Genomic DNA, 24223 nt, shown 5'->3' on the forward strand with positions numbered 1-24223 from the left:
TTGTTGTTGTTATCTACTGTTATGTTTTAACCCCTTTAATTAGAAGGCAACAAGCCTGACTGACAAGCATCAGAGAAAAAGTCCAAGCACTCAGTAGCAAATTATTTAGGAGCTATTGGGTATGCATTAGTGTATGAATCTTTACTAACACAGTTATAAAAGTTGCTGCTTTTAGCTTGCTGGGAATGGGATATTTGGGAAATTTTCCTCTCATGTCACTTTTCCTGGAGCTAAAGATCTTCCGCTATAGATTTCTGTATTAGATGGAGGCCTATTTGGTCACGAAAAGTAAAGCAGAGCCTTTCTGGTGGTTGTCCCAACCTGCAATGCAAAGTTTTCCTTCCTTCCTTCTTTCCTACCTTCCTTCCTTCCTTCCTTCCTTCCTTCCTTCCTTCCTTCCTTCCTTCCTTCCTTCCTTCCTTCCTTCCTCCTTTCCTTTCCTTTCCTTTCCTTTCCCCAGAGTAATCCCTACTGATTTTGTTTTTGAAATTTAAAAAACATTTCATTTCACCAGTTTTATGCACATTTTAGCATGCACATAGCTCAGATATTTGTTTTATATGCTTAAAAAAAAGTATATTAAAAAGGAGACTGGGTGAAAATAAACAACCCAGGTCACTCTGTCCTGAAAGTTCCAGTTTTGTAAGGAAGATGGGGTAATTTTTGCTGTACTCCAATAATTATTTTAGTTATTCTTACTTTATTTTCAGGCTGCTGAGGTCAAAAAGGCAAGATTGGAATTTGGGCCCCTGCAGTGCTGCAATGGGAATGGTTCTCCTTTCCCCCTCCCTCCCTCCTTGCTCCCCTCCCCAACCGAGAGCACAGAGGATGACAAATGCACAGGGGGAATGTCATTGAGACCTGTGTAATATTCATCAACTTCCTCCAGCCAAGCGTAATTTCCATTAATAGAGAACTGGGATTCTTGTCCCAAAATAGCTAGCTGTGTGTTGATAAGGGCCAGCTAGAGGGAGTAGATCTTCACACTCCAGATCTGGGCAGAGAGTTTTAGGACGCCTCTGGAACTGGACATGTCGGAACGTCAAGTGCCTTTCACTTTTCTACGCAGCCCCAGCTGGGACTGGTACAGAGGCAGCAGGCTCTTGGACCAGTCTTTTGGGATGCCACTGATTCCTGAGGACTGGTACAAGTGGTCTGCAGGGACCACCACCAGCTGGCCAGGTTACGTACGACCTCTGATCAGCTCAAGTCCAGAGCCGGTGGCTGCTACTCCCGTCGTCAGCTCACCAGCGGCCAACCCTGCCTACAACCGGGCTTTGAACCGCCAGCTGAGCAGTGGAATCTCTGAGATCCGGCAGACTTCAGATAGCTGGAAAGTGGCATTGGATGTCAACCACTTTGCACCGGAAGAGTTGATGGTGAAGACAAAGGATGGTGTAGTAGAAATCACTGGTGAGTAGCTTCTCTTGAGGTCTCTCAAACATCTCCCTTCTCCAAATCAGTTCTTCAGCTGTTCCCGCAGCACAGACCAGTGATTTTGAGCCAAATTCTAAGGTCATTAATGGTTGGTGCAGTGCTTTGGGGCGCGTAAGGAGGAGTGCTCAGAGGTTTACACTTCATAAATGATAGTTGAGATAAACAGCCTCCCAGTGTGGAGGTTCCATTGTTTGTAGGATTATTGACTATGAGAAGATGTTGAGCTGATTAATCATCTGTCTTTAACCACTTAATCCATTCATTTAAAAATATTTCTCCTTTGATAGTGTAGTTATTAACATCTCACTTATAAACACCAATATGTAAAGGAGAATATTTGTATCTCAGGATTGAAATGAGGGGTCCTTGGTGCTCTCTGAGTTTGGTGTTTTCTTGCAGACGTTTCGTTACCCAAACTAGCTAACATCGTCAGTGCTAATGAAATGTCTGCAAGAAAACAACCAAGGTCAGAGAGCACCAAGGACCCCTCACACCTATATTTATTTTTTTATTTATTTTATTTATGGAATTTATATTGAAAGAAATCTGAAAGAATACAACTGCCTTATACCACGCAGGCTCTACTCCTTTGCCCTATTTACTTCTTAAATTCTATCCTTTTAAAGTTTTCACACCTTGTTAGCTTTTTTCCTATAAAGATAAACTTTATTGGAGCATTTTGTATTGACCCATCCTTTAGAAATAGGATTTGTTATTTTTTAAATAATATAGATACTAAAATTGCATGAGGTATAAAAAAAATCGTTAATACTTGAAATACAGCAGCAGTCTCCAAGTTTGGTCAAGCAAAAATGTGCATTCAGATAAGGTATTTCAAATGGGGAAAAAAAATGAGCTGTAAATGAACCAATCAATCAATGAGCCTTTTTGAGGACTGGTTTAAGGTTTTAGTCAATTGAAGCCAGCAGTCCTTTTTCTTAGAAAGCCTCATCAACAACTTTTGCTAGACCGGTCACAAGAGACTTATTACGGGATTGTACAGAAGGCTCTTCGAGTGCTCAACATGCTTTTAACAGGACATAATGAAGAAGCTCCATTCTCTGGCTCCAGTAGGTTTTTGTGCTATAAAAAGATCGCATTTTAATTTCACGATATTGCTTTATTAAAAACGTGAGGCATCGTGTGACTGCACCTGATTTTAGGACTTTTTTGCTGCAGTAATTAAGCAAATCACTGCAGTCATTAAGCGAGGCATCTTGTGTATTTGCGACTTTCAACCTTCCCTGCTGGTTTACCCATTTGCTTTGCTTGAGAGAAGTGGCTGGGAAGGTCGCAAACGGAGATCATGTGACTGTAGGACATTGCAACTGTTGTAAGTGCAAGCCATTTGCTAAGCATCTGGATCATTGCACCTGCCATAAGTGTGAGGACTGGTCGTAACTCACTTTTTTCAGTGCCATCGTAACTTTGAATGGTCGCTAAATGAATGGTTGTGAGTCAAGGACTACCTGTAAGCTGCTTCTCTCCCCAGTTGCTTCTGACTATTCTTCCAGCCAACTTCAGACCTTCCAATCCAACTTGACAATGGGGGCAACCTGTGCTCAGATTATTGCCACTAGAAGACCGTAGCGCACATATCAGGAAGAGAGCGGAGTTCCCTGGCGATGGGCTGTAGCACAAGCCCAAAAGCTTGCAAGAATAAACCTTTGGTTCCAGTGACCAACTCAGATTGGATCCTGCAACATTATCCTGGGACACACATGATTACCTGCATTTACTAGAAGACCTGCTAGGTCAATCCTTTGGGGCTGGCTCTTTCCATCCTTGCTGGCTGGGTCCTGGGTGGGTCAATCTACCCGTGTCCATCTTTTCCTTTTAGGGACTGTTCCCATCTCACCAATCCCTGTGCTTTTTCTTTGCTTTCTCAGATGTTTGTACACATATTTTCACGCCTATTTTCACACTAGCTCCTTTGATACTGCTATTGGTCTTCTCTCTCTCTCTCTCTCTCTCTCTCTCTCTCTCTCTCTCTCTCTCTCTCTCTCTCTCTCTCTCTCTCCCCTCCCCCCCAGATTTGTAGCACTATAGCTCCCAATTCAAAGCAAACAAGGTGTTCCCTGTTGGCTCCATGGAAACTTGATAGCAATGAAGAACTGAAAATTCAGCTTCATAGAAAGCAAAGTAGAAAAATCCTACTTTTGACAGGGAATGTGAGGGAGGCCAAACTTAACAACCCACCTAGGTAAAGGATTTAGGAGTTGGAACATTTACATCCCAATGACTATCTACTCACCTAAGGAGTCTATCCAGATTAGGTGAGAAATGAAACCTCCCTGGAGGACACAGTGAGTACGGAGTTTCCCTAACCAACTTGCTCAGGCTGAAGAAGGTACTTGGATAAGCAGCAAAAACATTTCAAACCAACAGGAAAAGAAGTTCAATTGCCATGACTCGACTGCCAGACAAAAGAGAAACACGCTTCACCCATCCTGGGCAGAAATCAAAAGAGAGACATCAAAGTTGAATGGTGCACATGCTTCTAAGCCTGGTTTGAGTTAGATTCATTGATTTACTAGGACATTACTGGATCAGCTGCAAGGTTACTTAAAAATCCACAACTGTCAACCAGCAATAAACTGAGCAGCCCACAAGCCCAGGTTGAAACAGCTGTGCAGGGCAGTGACCAAGGGGAGGGGGAAATGCCAGGCACTGCAGCCAATCAGAGTTTGGGCTGCTGGTAGAATGAATCAAAGCACTGGAGACCCCCTCTTGGGTCAGAAAATAAGTTTTGGATTGCAGGTGGAAAACACTCTGGAAATGGCCTAGGAGGTGATGGTGGACAACATCGTCTTTTCCTGCACTCAGAAAATGCTGAATGGCCCACATCTGCCCCTTAAAATTTAGTTTTTCCAAGAGGCCTCTAGAAAGTGGAAGAAAAAAGAGGGGGAGAGAATGGGGCTGCTGTTATTGCTGATTTTAAGACATTTATGGGACTTCTTTGGGACTTCAGTGGAGATTGCAGCCTTGGGTTGACCATAACAACATTGTTGAAATTATGGAAAACAGGGCTTTATATTAGCCTATCAACTATATAAGCAGAAACATAGATCATCATAGCTGAGCAAAATACAGTGCAAATCCATTTAAATTAATGTAATGGCTTCCGGGTCTATGAGCCTTGAAAAGTTTTTGTTTTTGTGTCTGTGTGTTTTTGAAGTCAGCCTTGACTAGAGGCAACAGCAGTTTTCTTGGCAAGGTTTTTCAAAAGTGCTTTGCTTTCTTCTCCAAGGTCTGAGAATGAAGAACTGGCCCAAGGTCACCCAGCTGGCTATCTAATACCAAATTCTATGGTGGTCTGTACAACACTATGAATTTAGTACTGAACTATCTCATTTTTCTGTCCACAATACAACCAATCAATAAACCAGCCAAAGAGTTTGGTAGACTCAACACGCACTAAGTCAGGGAACAAAACAAATAACAAACTGGCCCAAGCTTAGCGAGTTTAAAGTCTATTGGTCCTGTTTTAAAAACTGGGGACTTCTGACATTGATTTAGTCTATTGTAGCAGGATCAACAAATAGTTTTGCATCTTAAAGACAAATATGGTTCATATAGCAGGATCTTTTGTAGAGGTGGTTCTGTCAGAAGCAGTTGTGCAATGCCACTCTTCTGTCTACGAGCAGAGATAAAAAGAACAAAGGTGATTGAGAGCAGAGGAAGCAAACAAAGAAATTGCATAGCTGGGAAACTTCACTTCCCTATCTCCATTGCCAGCTGGATTGCAGCTGGCCTATTCCATGCTTGATTAAAATCAAGGGACCTGATTAGGTTCCAGATAGACTTTTTTGAAGTATACTATCCAACTTCCCTATAACATAGGTCTCTTGGACTCAACATGCACATTTAAATCATTCTCTAAGGCAAAAAAAAAAATATATTTCTCGCTTTTTGCTAAAGTGCGCTGACTCAAAGAGTTTCAAAAGATTACAAGACCAAGTTAGCCAAGCAGTGTAGTCATTTAATCACATCATAGACACATTTTTGTCTCAATGCTTATAAAAGTAATTGCTTACCAAGCGAGGCTTTCGGAGGGGGGGGGGCGGGGTGTCAAAAAAATTAAGGCAGAGTCTATTATCATGTGATTGAAGCAACCAATGCAATGTGCCTTGTTCAAAAGGGGCAGGGCTTCAATCATGTAATGACAGCAGCCATGTTGAATTTTTGATCTGGGGAGGTTGTCAAAATATCAAGATGGTGGCTACAATTGTGCAATGGAAGCCCTGCCCCTTTTTAAAACTCCACCAGACATGATACATGTAAAACAGGGGTGAGGCTTTGATCATGTGATCATGGCTGCTATCTTGATTTTTTAAATTCCACCTCCCATTGACATCCCTGTCCAATCAATCATCCTCTATGTTAGTTACAATTCTTGCACTATAGTTACTACAAGCATTCTTTATTGTTTTTAAGCCACAGTACATCAATTCTTATATGAACCAGAGGCAGCCCGTAGCTGTCTTTGGCTGATCTTGAATAGATAAATGGGAAAAGACCTGTTTGGTGATAGGATGGGAGACCACCCAGTAATCCAGATGCTATACTTGGAAGTTGAAAAATATCTCAGAAGTAGACTATGACAAAGTACTTTATCTGTTGCCAAGAGAACTGTATAGTTGTCCTTTTTGATTATATGGTAGCAAGAGTAGCCAAGTGACCTGAAAACAACCTTCTAAAATACTTTTGGGCTTTAAAACAAGCCTATTATGGTCTGTAGATAAAACTGCTGTTGATGATTCAGCAGCAGTCATGCAGAAAGAGAAAAAAAATAACAGTTCAATCAGCAGGACCTTGACTGATTCTTTGAAGGCAAGATGAATGTATAGGTAGTCCTTGACTTGCAATCCTTCAAAATTACAATGGCACTGGAAAAATTGACTCACAACAGGTCCCCATACTTACATCTGTTGCAGCATCTCTTTGGTCAGGAAATCAAAATTTAGACTCTTGGCAACTGGCATGCATTTACAATGGTTGCATGTATGTCTTCTGCTTATGTGATCACCATTTGTGACCTTCCCAGCTAGCCTCTGACAATGGAGAAAGCCGGATTTGCTTAATGACCATATAATTCACTTAACAACCACAGTGAATTTGGTTTTAAAAAGTGGCAAAAAGGTTGTAAAATTGGGCATCACTCCCTTAACCGCCCTGCTTAACAATGGAAATTCTGATCCAAATTGTGGTTGCTAATTAGTTGAAGATTACCTGTACTGTGACTACAGCTTCTGACTCTTCCAAAGAATTCTCCCCAAATTCAGCAAGGAACCTTCTGCTCATACTCTTCCAAGAAGACATTTATGCATTTAAATTTTCATTTATTTTAACCTTTTTTTTAAGTGGAGGAGTCTTACCCAACACCATTACACACAAAATTACTAAAATTAAGGCACAATTTTGCTTAATTGTACTCCTCTGAATAATAACTATATAAAATTAAACTAATTTTTGTTGGGAAAAACAAAAGAAGGGGAAAGCTACTACCTCCAATAGCTATTTGCAGGCATGTCCTGGAAGCAGCTGGGAGTGACTGGCCACCACAGGCCACGGGTTGGGAAGTCAGTCTTATAGGCCTTTTTCAGAACAGTCTACATGAACTATGCAGAATAGTCTTTGTAGTCTAAAATGGACTACATAAATCTATTCATTTTTTAAATTGGAAAGCATGGATGGTTCTGTCACAGAGGTATTTTCTTTTCCAGGCAAGCATGAAGAAAGACAAGATGAACACGGATTCATTTCCAGATGTTTCACAAGGAAATACACGTAAGTAGATGTTATGACTCTCCAGATGATCCCTGCATGCTAGAAAGATGGAAGCAATAGCAAACACAGAATTTGCCTCTCCATTATGTTCTCTGAATACAGAGAATACAGGAGCCATGGTGAGGCTGTGGTTAGAATGTGGTATTGCAAGCTAATTCTGCCAACTGCCAGCAGTTCGATTCTCACCAGCTCAGGGTTGACTCAACCTTCCATCCTTCCAAGGTTGATAAAATGAGGACCTAGACAATATGCTGGCTCTGTAAATCGCTTAGAGAAAGGCTGTAAAGCACTGCAAAGTGGTATATACAGTAAGTCTAAGTGCTATTACTAATTGCTATTGCTGAATAAATATCTGCTTGCAGCTGAACTGAAAGGTTTCTGGGTGTGCAGAAAGCCAGGAAAAGTTATGCTTTATACCAGGGGTGTCCAACCTTGGCAACTTTTAAGACCTGTGGACTTCAACTCCCAGAATTCCACAAGTCTTTAAGTTGCCAAGGTTGGATACCCCTGCTTTACACCCTCTCTTGCGTCTTCTAAATGTACCTCCCCAGCTGTGCAAAGAAATAAGCCTGCAACCTTGGTTTCCTTCCTCTCCATGAGAGAATGGCCCTTAAACATTTTGCATATCCCTGTCTGAAACTTCTTTTACTTCTTGTATTTCTATAGCAGAGTGAACAGAATTGTGCTCACTTAATACATCAACCACACATGCAGTATTTTATAAAGGGATCATTATATAGGCAGTTTTATTTTTTCCTTTCTTTTATCATGATTCTCAACAGGAGGAAATATAATACCAGATAGTTACATTATCCTATCTAATACTTCAAATGTTGTAAAATACCGACATAATATCAAGTGGAGATCTTTAGAGAGAATGTGGGTTATCAGTGGCCTTCCAGATCTCATAGGACTCCAAGCCCCATTATCCCTGACCATAGAAGATGGTTCCCTATGGGTCGCAGCCATTAGTGGTCTGCAGCCTGTTCGAAACTGGGCTGTACAAGTGGAGCTGTGCGCACTTGTGCACGCACCTACCACTCACACAGAACCATCCCCTCTCCCCGCCTGGCTGGGCCACCAAGTCAAAAAGGTTGGGGACCATAGATCAGGGCATTGCTGGAATGTATCAGATTTCTAGAAGGCATCTAATACCATACCTCTTCCTACCTTTCTCAATGTCTAATGGGAGGTGTTTCTGGACCCGTGTGCCCTATGAAATTATAGTTTGCAGCGTAGTTAAAACCTATGCAAAACAAGGAGGAGGAGAGAAGTAGCAAAACAACAATCAAACAAAATCTTACAAGAAAATCGATACAAGATAAAAAAGGTAAAAGAAGGCAAGTGCGATGAAGCGAGAGGTCTTGCTCTCTTTTGCCAAAGGTATGGGTGAAGAGCCAGGTCTTCACAGCTCTTCTAAAAAAAATTGAATGGAGGCCATCCAAATCACAGGGGGAGCCAAATTCCAGAAGACAGACATCACTAGAGAGGAGAAACACTTCTAGCGTTCCAATGGATGACCTTGTTTAATCAAAGGAGACCAGAGCGTGTCGATTCTTTATATTTCCCTGTTCAATTTAAGAGAAGAACATCTTCCTTACTTCCCTTATATGAGGAGTGGGGATGAAGGGATTTGCACTGCTACATAATCTGCTATTCAAGTAATCCTCATCTTTGACCATAATTGGGACCAAAATTTCTGTTGCCAAGCAAGGCAGTTGTTAAGTGAGTTGCACCTGATTTTAAGATCTTTTTTGTCATAGTTGTCAAGTGCAGCTGTTAAGTGAATCATACATTTGTTATATTGAGTTTGCCTGTCAGAATCTGGCTGGGAAAGTCATAAATTGCAATCACATGACCCCGGGACATTTCAACCAAGCTCCCAAATTTTGCCAAGCGTGAGGATCAGGTATAAGTGACTTTTGTCAGGGCCACTATAACTTTGAATGGTTGCTAAATGAATGGTTGTGAAGTCAAGGGCTACCTATAGTTTAAGACAGGCAATTATTTTTAATCCTAGTCTTTGGTATCTTGAACTCCTCAGGATTATTACTAGCCACTTTCAAACTATCCTGAATATAGCTTGTTGAAAAGAAGGGCAATCTGGAGGTTCTTTTACAGTCAAGATTTACCAGGGGGATAGGAAACCAAAGGACTTCCAGAAGTTGCCAAACAATAATTTGCTGGTATCTCTCTATACCGGTTCTGCTGATTGTGGGAAAGGGTCATTCAGCAACAGATGCCCAATTCAGAGGAAGAAAACAGCCCTATGATGTCATTTTGATGAACCTCATAAGCCTCCCAGACCATTCTGATGTTCTTTTCCTTTCACAGGTTGCCTCCTGGCATTGACGCATCCGTGGTCCGATCATCGCTTTCCCCAGATGGCCTGCTGACAGTAGAGGCGCCCTTGCCCAAACCAGCCATTCAGTCTGCAGAGATCACAATCCCAGTCACTTTCGAAGCCCATGCCCAGATCCCTCCATCAGATGCCAAGAAGCCTGAAGAGGCCACCAAGAAATAAAGACCTTTTTAGATACATAAGTCGGGTATAGAAAATGGGCATTTAAAATCTCCCATATATTCCATTTCGTAAAGGCATCATTGTAATCAGGCGTCCAAATAAAACTCTAAAACCTCTACATGATGTTACTATTTTTTTAAAAAAAAAAATCATGCAAGTTCAGTATTTATTTTCTTTTTCAGAACGTAAGAAAAGAGGAAAAGATCGCTGAGCATCTTTTCTTAACAGGATTGGTCTTTCCCCACAAACACCTCCAGTTAGTTTAGAAGAATTCCCCCCTTAAACTGAGATTTATTTATTTTTATTTATTTATAAAATTTATTGGCCGCTCATCTTACCATAGGGTAACTCTGGGTGGCTCACAGTTACCTCTTAGTTAAAACAAAAATGTTAAACTCAAACGTTTACCACCACCATTTTGCAACTGCTGTATGTAAATGTAAGGAAAACTATTTGTTGGAGCTTGAAATAGCATAACAATAAATGGGGGGGGGCAACAAGGAAGTAGCATTAACAAACTAATATAATATTAAAAGAATTTGACCAAGACCCCTCCCCCAAATGATCCAACTGTCTCATGAACAAAACGTGAAGAAATCTGGAAGTTTCCCATATAAGGGAAAAAAGAGAAGCCCTAAATGAAAATGCTGCTTGTGAAATAGCCACCTTTAGGAGTCTGGTCTGGTTTTTCTTTTGTTTTTTAAAGATACTTGGTGATAACAAAATGGGGTGTAAGAGGAGGGGCCAAGAGATGGGCAAGCAACTAGACTGACCCCATTTTTGATCCAGTCCTGTCATTAGCAAAGTTTTCTCCACTTGCTAGTGACTATGAAAGAGGGAGGGCTACAAAGCTGCAGTAGTTAAACAGTCATTTTGCTTATCACGTTTTGGATACACATAATCAGACACAGCACCAGTCAGAGGAGTTATCAGACACAGGAGCAAAGGAGGCAGGATAGGAATCAGCAGTGGGAATGGCAAATATTATGCCCATGTAACTTCTTCCAATTTATGACTGGGTGGAGAGTAGAGCTCATATGCCTTTTTTCGGGAAAGGGAGGAAATTGGCTATACATGAATGACAATGTCATCATGTGAACACTGTGATCTACATACTTGCATCAGATCCTGGGATGCAAAAAGGTAATTGCAAAGTCTGCTTGATGATGTCACTGTTACTCCATACCCATGCGGGCTAACTGGAGCCAAAGCAGAAAAGGTATTTCAGAAAGGACTTGATGCCACTTTAAAGAAGCCGGACTTTTTCCTAATAGCAGTCTCCCAATAAATCACATCTTTGAGTTAATAAACTATAACAGAATAATAGAGTTGGAAGGGACCGTGGAGGTCTTCTAGTCTAACCCCCTGCTCAAAGAGGAGACCCTCTACCAGTGGTGGCGAACCTATGGCACGGGTGCCAGAGGCGGCACTCGGAGCGCTCTGTGGTCACACGTGCCATTGCCCCAGCCTTGCCTTCCCCCACGCCCCCCTCCTCACCAGCAGCCCCCCTGGAGGAGAGTCATCCCCGAGCTAGGCCCACGTGGAGCAGCGCAGCCAAGGCAGTGTAGACAATGCCCTCATGCCCCGTTGATGCTGTGGGGCATGGGCAGAGGGCGTGGCCGTCATGGCGCTGCTGGGCTGCTTGGGCGATCTGCGGCAAGCCCTGGAGGCGATGAGTGGAACTGCGGGCAAGCGGGGCAGAGGGTGGAGCAGGGGCGGGGCCAGTTTTTGGGCAGTCTCTAAAAGGTTCGCCATCACTTCCCTATACCATTCCAGACAAGTGGCTGTCCAATCTTTTCTTAAAAGCCTCCAGCAATGGAGCACCTACAACGTCTGAAGACAAGCCGTTCCACTGGTTGATTGTTCTCACTGTCAGGAAATTTCTGCTTAGTTCCAGGTTGCTTCTCTCCTTGATTAGTTTTCATCCATCATTTCTGTCTTGCCTTCTGGTGCTTTGGAAAATAGGTTGACCCCCCCCTCTTCTTTGTGACAGCCCCTCAAATATTGGAACATTGCTATCATGCCATCCCTAGTCCTTCTTTTCGCTAGACTAGGTACATCCAATTCCTGCAACTGTTTGTCACATGTTTTAGTCTCCAGCCCTCTAATCTTCTTTGTTAAGGATGTTAAGGAAGTGGCAACAAGGTTCGAGCACGTATTTTATCAAAACATATTTCCTTTCTTTAATAATAACTTTATTGAAGTTTAAAAGTACAAAGATAAAAAAATTAAAATAAATTAATAAAAATATGAAAATGTACAAAGTACAAAGAGGAAAAAAGGTGGAGGAAGGGAGAAAATAAATATATTAAAGAAGGAAGTATATATAAATATGTATCAGAGCACATTTCCTTAATAAACATCACTCGCAGCCTCTTGAATCTGCACTTTTTGTCCTTTAAACATCTCCCTCTAGTCTAGGTATTCCTAAGGGGCTTGGTTTTATTCTCATAGTATGCTTTGTGAAATGAATGGACTGATTAAACTTCTGGAGGCATGGCAATCCAGGGGCTGCATACAAATCCCGGGCCCCATTTGGTAGACATGAGATCAAATCCTAAGAAATTTGGAACAAAGAGAGCTGGTATGATCTAGGAGTAGGTTAAGGCACTAGGCTAGAAAGTGGGAGATCGTGAGTTCTAGTCCCGTCTTAGCCATGAAAGCCAGTTCGGTGACCTTGGGTCAGTCCCTCTCTCTCAGCCAACTCACCTCACAGGGTTGTTGTAGGGAAAATAGGAGGAGGGTGGTGTTGGATAGGTTTGCCACATTTGTAAAAATAATATAGGCATTAAATGAACAAATATTCAGTGGAGTGCTTCATTGATTGAAAGGGGAAGAAGGAATATTAAAACCTTCTCCAACTTTTCCTCCAGACAAATTTGTCCTCACACCAGGAGTGGCTCCAGTTGGGAATAAAAAGAAAAAGTACAGGCTTATCAGTAAAAATAAGGTGGCCCAGCTAAGCTTGATTCCAGTCCATTCTCCTATTTTTTTTCTTTCCCCATCTCTCCATAATGCTTTCCAGAGAGATGAGAAAGGGAGGTGACAGTGAAACAAAGTTTTCCCATTATGTTCCCATAGAAGGAAGAATTATTAAAATGAGCACAAACCCATCCTCGGTTCTATACCAAAGACAGTGAAGTGCATTTGGCTGCCCTGACGAAGCTTACAGACTTCAAAAGGGCAGCCAAATGCATTTCAGCTCAACCACTTTCTTGGTTAGTAAGATCTACAATCCCATTACAGCCATCAATTGATTTGTTTTTGAAACCCGATATATGCACATTTTTAACTGCATTGTTATACCAGCAGCAGAACAGAAAGTTGTGAAAGCTTTTTCTCTTGCAAACATTAGAAGCCTTAACATTAAGCATACCAAACCAACATCACTGTTGGGATCAGATTGCAGGCAATCCTCCAAACTCCAGTGTTGACCAGGGCACAGCGAGGCGGAGGGAGAGAGAGAATTCAGCCCAGAGAAATGCCTCCTTATATGGTCAAGGTTGCAAGGTACATCAGAAGCTGAGTGATGTAGAGAATTTGAGGCAGGGGAGGTAATCAGAAAGGGCAGCCGAAGCAACTAAGATTATTAGGATGCATCCTAACAATATAATTAAAAAGTGCTGCACAGCTTTCAGGGTAACATGCTTACCATTTGTAATTTGTAATTTATAGTGCAATGACCCACAATATGGTGGATAGTATTGTTAGTATTGATTGGATATGTATGTGAGCAACAACATATATGCTTGCAAAAGTCAAGTCCTGCCCATCTAGCATGCACTCCACCATTAGCACATTCATTTATATGCTACTTTGACTTGGATAATCTGTTTTCCACTGCACTCCCAGTTTATAAAAGATCCTGGAAAATATAGCTGAAGATATTTGCACATGCAGAATGCTGGTTTTGTTGTGCAGGTTACACTAAATCTATCATCTATGAGTTACTACACTGCAATTTTTAATTAGGATCATGCCAAAATTTAATTGTTCCTTTTCTAGCAACAAGTCCAGGGCAATCAGATGATTGCTATGTAGCCTTCCTTTGATAGATTGATTGACTGATTGATTCATTAGGTGCCATCAAATTGGTGTTGAATCTTAGCAACCTCATAGTATTTTAGATTTTCTCCAGCACATCTGTTCCAAACCTGATCCTTCAAATTTTCCAGTGATGTATCTATCACTCCATAATTGAGCCTATATACTTTACTGCTGTCTTCTTTCTTTCCACCCTTCCCAGCATTATAACCTTCTCCAGAGTGCTAGGTCTTCACATAATGTGTCTAAAACAGGGTAATCTCAACTTGGTCATTTATATCTCAAGTGAGAAGTCTGGCTTGATTTATTCAATGATCCATTAGTTAGTTTTCTTGGTTGCCACAATATTGTCAGAAGTCTTCTCCAACACCAAAGATCAAAAGCATCAATACTCTTTCTATCATGCTCTAACTTTCACTTCCATAGCCTGTCACAGGGGATTCCATTGCCTGTTTTATTCTGGTCTTTATATAGCCTCCTTACTAGCTGACAATAACTTCAAGTTCATGTAAAAGGTCACTAGGTTTTGCTGCTCAGCTTTAAAAATGTGATAGAAGATGCTTCCCAAAGATCTAGTTCCATTCATATAAATCTTGCTTGCTTTTTTATTTCTCTATATGTTTATTTGTCTCTCTTGCCAGCTTCAAAGTTTTATTTATCTATCGGAAGAACAAATTGCAGTCACGTGAATGTATCTGAACTTTAGCTCTGCTCCCTGGGTCCCTGAGGAAAGCTCTTAAGCTGGCCCAATAATTTTTGAAGACAGCCCCATGGAAGTCTTTCTGACCCTTTCTCAGCTAATTTTTCAGAAAGATAAACAAAAAAATGGGTTAACATCTTGGTGATTTCACAATGCTATGCTTCATTTGCTGTTATTATTTCAATATAAAGAATATAAGATATAAGCAGGTGCTCATTTTTGCACCCCTGTATTTTATTCATGGTCCACTCCAGAATACACCTTCCAATAAGAACAACATCACTTTCTATTCCCCTTCCCCCATCCCATTGGGTCCCCCCCCCCGCAATAAAGCAACTTTCTCCTCTGGACCACGAAGCAGGGCCATCCTTCTTAACTAGGCCCAGAGAAAGGAACTTCTACCTTGCTAGTTGCTAGGCAACAGCTCCGTCTTCTGGGAAACTGAGAAATAATTTTAGCCTGAGGAGAAACAGTTAAATCTTTGCCACTCAGCTTCAAGCAAATCTGTGTCAAGACATTCTGCATCTCTCTCCTCCTTTCTTGCATTTACAAAAGCCATTTATTAAATACAGCCATGTTATCATGATGATGATTCATCACAGTTCCTCTCCCACACCCACTTGAGAGCTTCACCTCTTCCAGCCTTCTAAGGGAGAGCTGAGAGACATCAGCTGGAGAAACTCTGCCAAGGTCCTCTCTTTGGAGTCACCAAGGAACCATCAGATGTGTCCAATTCAGTCAATCAAGCCAGAAGGTACATGGTGAAATGACCACTCACAAGGCAAGAGGTGACACATCTTCTAACTGGACACAACAGAACCAGCTCTCCTCAGGAAGCAGTCTGCTCCTATGTGGCCATTTTGACCCAGTGCAGCAGCCACTGGGTCTGCAAATCTGAAGACAGCTGAAAACTAGTATTATACTCTTTCTACTTCCATCTGATTTGAGCCTGGGTGATGGGGCTACAGGCTGTCCACAACTTACAACCATTCATTTAGTGACCATTCAAAGTTACAACAGCACTGAAACAAGTCACTTACAACTGGTCCTCACTGTCGCAGTATTCCCACGGTGGTGTGATTGGCAACTGGCATGTATTTACGATGACTGCAGGTTCCCGGGATCACGATTGCCATTTGCAACCTTCTCAGCCATCTGCCAACAAGCAAAGTCAATGGGGGAATCCAGATTCACTTAACAACCATGGCAAAACAGATTGTAAAATTGCCTACAACTCACTTAATAACTGCCTTACTTAACAACAGAAATTTTGGTCCCAATTGTGCTCGTAAGTTAAGGACTACCTGTACTGTATGCTTTTTGCCTGCTAATTAGGCTGATTCTTGATTAGTTTCTGTGCCCAAAAAGATTTGGATTAACACTCTCTCCTTATTTCAAGCTCTTGACCCAAAACTGTCCCAGTAACTCAGTCTTGCCTATTACCTGAGAATCAATTTTCAGTAATGGATCACCTTATTTTCCATTTTAAAAAAAAGTTCCATTCTCACAAAAAAAAATCTGTGGATAAGCCACCTCCCTTGATAATGGGAAGCAGGTAAGCAATTGGTAGAGAACAATACCAAAGTATCTGACATCACCACACCTTTTCAATTTCTCCAGACACCAACTTTTTTCTTCCTTTCCTACATTTTCCTTTTTTTTTTCCTTAAATGGCAGGCTGCTGGCCAAAGAATTAATCATTCCTATCAGCAATCTGGGAAGGATGCTTGAAATTATACTACGAGGCACGCTAAATTAAGCCAAGACCTACATATGGTCCCAAGACCACAGGCTGCTCACCCTTCACAGTGCTCCTGAAGAAGGAAATATGACAGATGGACTCGGCCATTGGATCTATTCCACAAATGAGTTAATTTTGTTCTCTCTTGAACAAAATCTGCCCAAGAGCAGTGAAAACAAGAGAGTATGTCCTTAACCAGGTCAGTAGTAGTGAAAAACCAAACAAATTAATTTGTAAATCCCGTTGGTAAATGTTTTATTCTTCTCTTGGGGTGTACCTTGGTTGGAAATCCAACCTATTTAATTTGTTTACTTTTCAATGTATTGTGCAAACTCAGAATATGATTAACTGGGTTAATCATGTTGTGTGAACACAGCCAGAGAGAGACAAATTAATTCCCCTTTCTTTTTTGCTCTTTTAATCTTGCTGCAGCCATTCAGAATGAGTAATTGTTTTGTGCAGGAAGAAAAGAGGAAAAGTGCTCTTACGCATCACTGCACGTGCATTACTTTTACTGCAGCATGCTTATTATTCCTACAGCTGGCTTTTCATTCTGTCTTTCAAGCTGATTCAGAAGAAAGATGCAAACAAGTAGGAAAAAAGTCTGGACAGTATCCGCTTTTGCAATCTGTGAGAAAACCCAGCATGGCTTTGTACATTCCCCCACCTCAAATAAAAGAAGTTCAAATTATGTAAGATGCCTTGTGTAAGCAAGAATAAGAAACCTTTATAAGGCAAAGCCAATAAACAGCAATTATGTTGTGAATAGAATTGCTGATGTATTTGAGGTGCCACTTTCCTCAGAAAAGACAACCAGATTGTGTCATTGTTTATCAAATGCTAATCGTAACATATCAGGTCTTTGGTATTCTAATTGAGCAAAGCTGGTTTGAATTTTTCTCTCTCAAACTCATAAAATCAAAGAATTTGATTTTATTTTAAGGCCATCAAGTCCAGCAACCTTGTCAATGTAGGAACCAATTTAAAGTGTCTCTGACAGATTGTTTTCTTCCTATTAGGAAGTATCCATTTCAGATGCACTGATTCTTATTTTGCTTTGATATATTTTCTTTTGTAAAAGTCCCAAAGGTGCTTTTTCAAAAGGCAACTGGACTTTGTTTTTCCTTGAAGACGTTTCACTTCCCATCCAAGAAGCTTCTTCAGTTCAGCTTCTTCTTGGATGAGAAGCAAAACGTCTTCAAGGAAAAGCAAAGTCCAGTTGCCTTTTGAAAAAGCACCCTTCGGACAACCATGACCTGATGACTATGGATCACCATGAACCTCTATAAAAGTGTATTTTCCTAAAATATAGGATCCTCTTCTTTGATCCATGCTACTTTCCTCTTCAAACCTTCTTTCAGATTAATTTTATTCAAGTTGTCCAGTGGATCATGCCCAATTTTATGACCTTTTTTGCTGCAGTTGTTAAGTAAATCAGGCAATCGTTAGCAAATCCAGCTTCCCTTATTGGTTGGCTTGTTGGTAGCTGGCTGGAAAAGACACAAATGGTGATATTCATGACCACAGAATGCTGCAGCCATCATAAACACCTGCTGATTGCCAAGCACACAAATCACAGAGATCCTGCAACAAGTCAAAAGTGCAGGGACTAGTTGTAAGTCAATTTTTTCAGTCCTGTTGTAACTTCTAATGGTTGCTAAATAAATGGTTGTGAGTCCAGGATTACGTTTATGGAGAAAGAATCAGGAAGAGAGATGGGTAGAGGAGATATCTACAGAAAAAGGGAGGAAGAAGATTCAGCATCACCTGCTAGGTTGGATTGTTCTATCATGGCTTCTTATTTTTTCCAGCACCAACTTTCCACCTGACCCTGTTGGAAAAAGATTAAGAAACTCTGCAACAGATGGTGAAACTCTTTGAATAAACCTGAGCAATCTTAAGAGACTTTTTCCCTCCTCTGCTTCTGTGTAATGGTCTGTGAAAATAACCTTGGGAAACAGGAGAAAGAACTCAGCCTAAACAAACGGTCTGATAAACAAAATCTGAGTCCAAAGCAGAGATGGGGTGGAGAAATCATCTTAGACAGGACCCTCCCTAATTCTCTGGAACATAAAGGCAGGGGAGAGGGGGAAGTGCCTTCAGACTTTAATCTTACACTAAAGACAGTATTAGTACTCATGGGTTTAGTTTCTTCTCTGGGCTATCTCAAAGGGCTGACATTCTGTCCCTTCTCCATTTTCTCTTCTCCCTTATGTCAGTGCTGAATTTTCTGATTAATTCTCAGACTTTAGATGCTTTGTTTTGTAAGGATTTATAAGTTTAGTACAGGAATCAATTCATCCACTAACCTTTAAGCAAAGAAACAGTAAAAAAAAACAACCCCTTGGTCCGACTCTAAAGCAGTGGTGGCGAACCTATGGCACGTGTGCCAGAGGCGGCACTCAGAGCCCTCTCTGTTGGCACATGTGCCACCGCCGCCAGCAGCAGGTGCATCAGGGTACCACTACTGCACGGAGCAGGAGCCCCGCCCAGCACAAAGGAGGCGAAGTGGCCAACTAGCAATCGAGTAGAGGTGGTAGAACAGAGGTCACCAACCATTGTTGATTGGTGGACTGGAAGAAAAGGGAGGGGGAAGCATTTTACATGCGTGCATGCGTGCACGGGGCCGCGAGCATGCATGTGCTGCAATTGGGGTGGGGCTAGTGCCTGCATGATACTCACTAGCCCTGCCCCATTCTTGCATGGTGCAGCGCCTTGTATCTGCACCCCACGGCACGGCCGTTTTTGCACCTTCAGTATGGTGGCCCATTTTTGCGTGCCCTGGCACTTTGTGATAAATAAGTGGGTTTGGGGTTGTGGTTTGGGCACTCGGTCTCTAAAAGGTTCGCCATCACTGCTCTAAAGTTTCGTGCAAAGGAACCGGAAGGGCCCTAATCTGGATGGGTACATCAGGTAAAAATGGACTGCGTGCATTTGGTGACACTGATAAGTTCAGAGGACATGAAATGAATGGTCCTCAACCAACGGGCAGAAGACTGTTAGGAAATCATCATGAATGAAAATGGAAGACAGTGAACAGATCCACTTTCATTCAGATTGAGCATAGGAGTTTAGCTGCTGTTGAAGACATCAAGTGAAGGGGAAGAGCACACCATTTCTCTGGACAACTATCTACACTGCACAACAGCAGTTACTGTTAAGATGTTTTCCCTATCACTCACATAGACTCCCTTCCTATGACTAAAATTTATTATTGGATGTCCTGCAGCGGTTTTAACCACCTTCCCTATGATCTTTGAAGGGTATTATCATACCCCATCCTTCAATCTTTTCTTCAGAAGGCAAAACAGTCCCAGTTCCTTCACTCCTTCTGTGTTGACGGAATCCTTCTTAAAATCTAGTGTCTGCCTCAATTGTCAAGGTCATGTTTGAACAACATAGAATACAGTGATATGGATACTAGAGCTCATCCATAATTAGGTCCAGAATTCCCATAACTATGCAAGGCAATTGTTAAGTGAGTTGCGGCTGATTTCACCCCCTTTCTTTCCACAGTTCTTAAGCAAATCACGTAGTTTGTTAAGTGAACCATGCAATCATTAAGCAACTCTGGCTTCCCCTGTTGACTTTGCTTATTGGAAGCCAGCTGGGAAGGTCAAAAATGATGATCGCATGACCCCAGGATATTGCAACTGCTAATATATTGGTTGCTAAGCACCCAAATTTTGATAATGTGAGCACGGAGATACCTCGATGGTTGTAAGTGTAAGGACTGGTTTCCTTTTTTTATTGCCAATTGTAACTTTGGTCATTAAACAAACAGTAAGTTGAAGACTACCATCTGTTGATGCAACCTAAAATTGTATTTGCCTTTTTTGCAGCCACTTCATATTACTGATGCATATTTATTTGCAGCCAACTACTGTTTCCTGCTTCCCCCCCCCCCCACAAATATAGGTAGTCTTTGACTTACGACTACAATTGAACTCAGAATTGCTAAATAAGTTTTGCCTTATTTTATGACCTTTGTTGCTACAGTTATTAAGTAAATCACTACAGTTGTTAAGTTAGTAACATGGTTATTATGTGAATCTGGTTTCCCCATTGACTTTACTTGTCAGGTCATGGGGATGCTGCAACAGTCCTAAGTCACTTTTTTCCAGTGCTGTTGTAACTTTGAACAATCACTAAACAAATGGCTGTTAAGTCAAGGACTACCTGTATTTTTGTGAAATCCGATTGCCCTATTCTCTTGCAGTAGGTATGATTTCTGATTTGTATCTTGTAGCTGCTGTATTTTGAGGAAAAAAATACTGTAACATGAAGCACTGGTGCAACTGAAGGAAAAATACTGTATAAACTAGGACAATGACCTCGTTTTCCATTTGTTGGTTTTTCCTTTTGTCTCTGAGTTTTCTGGTGCATTCTTTACAGCAGCTGAAGAGGAATGCATTTTCTCAGCAATATATTGTGGTCTCTATCTACTCTTTGGCACAAGGTTTCAATGATTGAAATCCATCAGCTTAGTAAAAATCCATGTGGGTCATCCTTCATGAAAAGGATGTATTTCAAAAATCTTAAATCTGTATCTTTGTCATTTTGTTTTTTTTTTGTAGCATTAGAGAAGTAGGGGCAATACAATAAAGCTGTATTTGTGCAACATAATAAGATATAATGTGGTTGACTTTGTGGCTCAATTCATCAGGATGTCATGTGAATATAGCTTGTCTGATTAGAGTTTAGTTCAGTAGATTATGAAACCTAACCAACTAGTTAATTTTGTAAATCATGGTTTTTGCTAGCCATGGTATAGCCTGTTGTGGAAAGATATGTCCTAAAATCTATTCAAAGCAGAACACAGACTGAGATCTCAACATCTAGAGATGATATACAAGAATTCATAAAATATGTAAAAACAAAATCTTAGGCTCTTAGTTATTTAATGGCTTAATTAATGCAATCCAAATGTTTCCAGATGGTCCTGATCAGAGTTGTAGAAGCTGTCTCCTCTATGGAGAAATTAAGGCTATGAGGGCCAGAATAACTATAGCAATCTCACCAGATCCAGCTTTCAGTTTGCTCGCCTCTCTTTCCACCCTCCATCAATCTGTTCTTGCAAAAACAGACTTCTCTGCAGTACTAACATATTTCCAACACTGACAATGAAGGATTGGTGAGAAAAGACATTCCTCTTTTCTACAAGGGGCAGTCATTCTTTTTTGGGTGGTGAACCCATTTGGTGTTTACAACAAGTGTTCTAGGTCCGCCCACAAAATGGCTGTCAGAATGAGCATAGCCAAGCATGAAGAACACATTTCCCAAAAGGCAAATTAATAAGATGGCTCTTTCACTTTTTCTACTCCTACAACTCCCTGGTCCCCAACTGCTCTCCATCATCATCTTACCTTTCTCCTTTTTTCTGATCAGGAGAACCCTCTCCCAAATCTGTGCCTCTGTTGATACAGAGACTCAGCACAAACTATTTGTGCATTTTGGTTTTAACCAAATTTCTAGGACCTGTTGATTTTTGGACTGATCACCCCTATGTTTTTTATGCCACAATTCCAAGATGGTCATGCCAAACTCCAATTATGTGGCCAAAGATGAACTATATTAAGAGTAGGGAGAAGCAGAAGCATAGGAAATGTTCTCAGCACAATATATTATTGTAACTAGGTATGCTATCTGGAATCAGGCTGGACAGCATTCACAGAACTCTCCAGAGATGCTGGGATTTTGAATCTTTAAGTGGGCTTACAGTTTAGGAAATAGCAATTTAATGTTTAGGAAAACATTTCTATTTTTTCCAACCATTTTAGCAACTGCTTGAGTTATAGAAGTATGTTGCAGCAAGTGTATGGTTTTAGCAACCACAAGAAAAATCACTATCTTTAAACTATCTGTACTTTTGTTCATAAATCAAATAAGGGCAAGCAACAGGGAAAGAGAAAGAAACCAAGTACTTATGCTAAAGTACTCAGAACAAATGTTTAGTTTTAACAAGAATCTTCATCCATAAATTATAGGTTCTAACCAGATGGTCTGGCCAAACAGTTGAAGAATCCAGGACAGACAAAGCAGCAAGAGAATCAAAACCCAGGTTCAGTATTGATTTCCCCCCCAAGATTGAGGAGCCCTTAAGTTAGAACTTGGTATCTTGTTTGGACTTAAAGTATTAAAGATTAAAGTATTGCAGGGTCCTTGGTACTCTCTAAGCTTTGTTGTTTTCTTGTAGATGTTTCATTACCAAACTATGTAACATCACTAGTGCTAATATGGAGAGGGATTTGCTCTCTTATTATATATTAGTGGTTACCCTATCAGTGTTGGTAGGAGAGAATCTGGTAGTTCTTTTTGGTAATGAAACATTTGCAAAAAAAACAAGTTAAGAGAGCACCAAGGACTCTACAGTTCAACCCTGAGTACAAATATTCCTTCAGATCAAAGTATTCTTCCACTTCTGGCTGGTCAAGGCCTAGACTGGTATATGACCTGTTGTCATGACTCTACCTTGTGACTGGTCATTCTTCAGTCCACCTGTGTAGTTTTCATGTCCATCCTGATAAAGTTCTAGATCCACCTTCTTAGTCACGATTATTCCAATCCATCACTTTTGGTTCCTCTATCAGGTTTTGATAAATTGTTATTTTTGATTTTGCCTCCCACTTTCGAAGTTATTTTTCAACTTAGATTTGCATAAATGCAGATTACTCGTGCTAATCTAAATTTAGTAAATAAATTGAGTGTAACAAAGGCCCATAGGCTTTCTGTGTAATACCTGAAACCTGAACCAATGTCAACTTTCCATTTTTGTTCCCAATCCTTCACCTTACTTCCTATGTATAAAGCAATGCCAAGCAATAATTAATGTGAAATATTCAGCAACACAGAGCAGTTCAAAAACATACCTGTCTTTTGCATATTATGGGACTATATTTGGTACCCCAAATTTGGAGCTTCGGCTTTGCAGCATAGCCGCTTTCTATCAAAATAGAAACAGCTGGAGCCTGATGGTTGACAAAGATGAAACAAAAATTACATTGTGCCACTTTGCTGTGCCTCTAATGAAGTCTAAATCTTTATTATGCTGGTTTGGTTCTCTCCTTAATGTCACATTCTGGAAAAAATTATATGGAGTTCATCATTTATATGAATATATCTTTTTACATTCAGGAAAAACAAGTAAGTTATCCGATCAATCATTTTCCTCCCTGACTTTAAACTTCACCCATGGTTCAGATCTCTCATGCTTTAGGGTTTGGTGTGGGGAATTCTGCAGGATGTGGTCAAAAAAGTCAAAATGGTGGTTGCAATGGTGCAACCAGTTTGAGCTTTTTTAAAAAAAAATTACTGTAACCTGCAAATTCCTCTGGTTTTGTGACTGCATCTAAATCAGTGGTTCTCAACCTTTTTAAGGTCGCAACCCCCAACTGGTCGTAAGTCGAGGACTACTCAACCAGTCGTAAGTTGAGGACTACCCAGCCGGTCGTAAGTCGAGGACTTTCCCTGCCTAGGAGTGCCGCGCATGCGTGGTGCTGCCCCCTGCGCCGGCCGAGGCGTAGCTGGCAAGGGGCAGCGACGGCGCAGGGTGACCACCAGCTGGGCCACCAGCTGGCCCAGCCCAAGGGAGGTAAGGCACCCGCCGGGCCCCACGCGCGCCAGCAACCCTCCCTGCGCCCGCCAGCCTCCCACCTCCCACCCCTGGCCCTCTTTTACTTACATTTTTAGTAGTTGCTCAGCAGGTAGGGGTGGAAACTTCCAGACAGCTCGCCTTCGCTGCAGACAACTTGCAGCACCGTTTGCAGAATGGGACTTTTGGCGGGCTCAGCAGGGCAGAGACAGCCTGGACAATTCCTATTGGCTTTTGAAAGCCAATAGAATTAGACTCTATTCAAGAGAGTCTATTCTATTGGCTTTCAAAAGCCAATAGAATAAAAGGGAGTAGCACAGCTAAGGAAAAATGGCGGACTGCAATGTTTGGCGACCCCCGTGAAATGGTCGTTCGACCCCAGATGGGGTCATGACC

At 41.3% G+C, this 24223-nt stretch overlaps 1 protein-coding gene and 1 long non-coding RNA gene across 2 annotated transcripts; one reads left to right on the forward strand and one right to left on the reverse strand.

Moving 5' to 3' along the window:
• The first annotated feature begins 970 nt into the window (after positions 1 to 970).
• On the forward strand, positions 971 to 9869 carry HSPB1 (heat shock protein family B (small) member 1). The gene is made up of 3 exons (XM_039334636.1): positions 971 to 1413; positions 7164 to 7227; positions 9562 to 9869. Exons 1-3 carry the CDS (start codon positions 1032 to 1034, stop codon positions 9749 to 9751), a joined length of 636 nt encoding a protein of 211 aa, XP_039190570.1. The 5' UTR covers positions 971 to 1031; the 3' UTR covers positions 9752 to 9869.
• LOC120304264 lies at positions 3400 to 23969 on the reverse strand. Its single transcript, XR_005555681.1, has 3 exons — positions 23918 to 23969; positions 23106 to 23204; positions 3400 to 5074 (listed from the first exon to the last, which is right to left on the reverse strand). It is a non-coding gene; the product is annotated as an uncharacterized LOC120304264 (long non-coding RNA).
• Positions 23970 to 24223: the final 254 nt, after the last annotated feature.

This window comes from Crotalus tigris, unplaced genomic scaffold (genome assembly GCF_016545835.1).
Source record: "Crotalus tigris isolate CLP2741 ecotype Arizona unplaced genomic scaffold, ASM1654583v1 scf7180000017632.1879674, whole genome shotgun sequence".
NCBI lineage: Eukaryota > Metazoa > Chordata > Lepidosauria > Squamata > Viperidae > Crotalus > Crotalus tigris.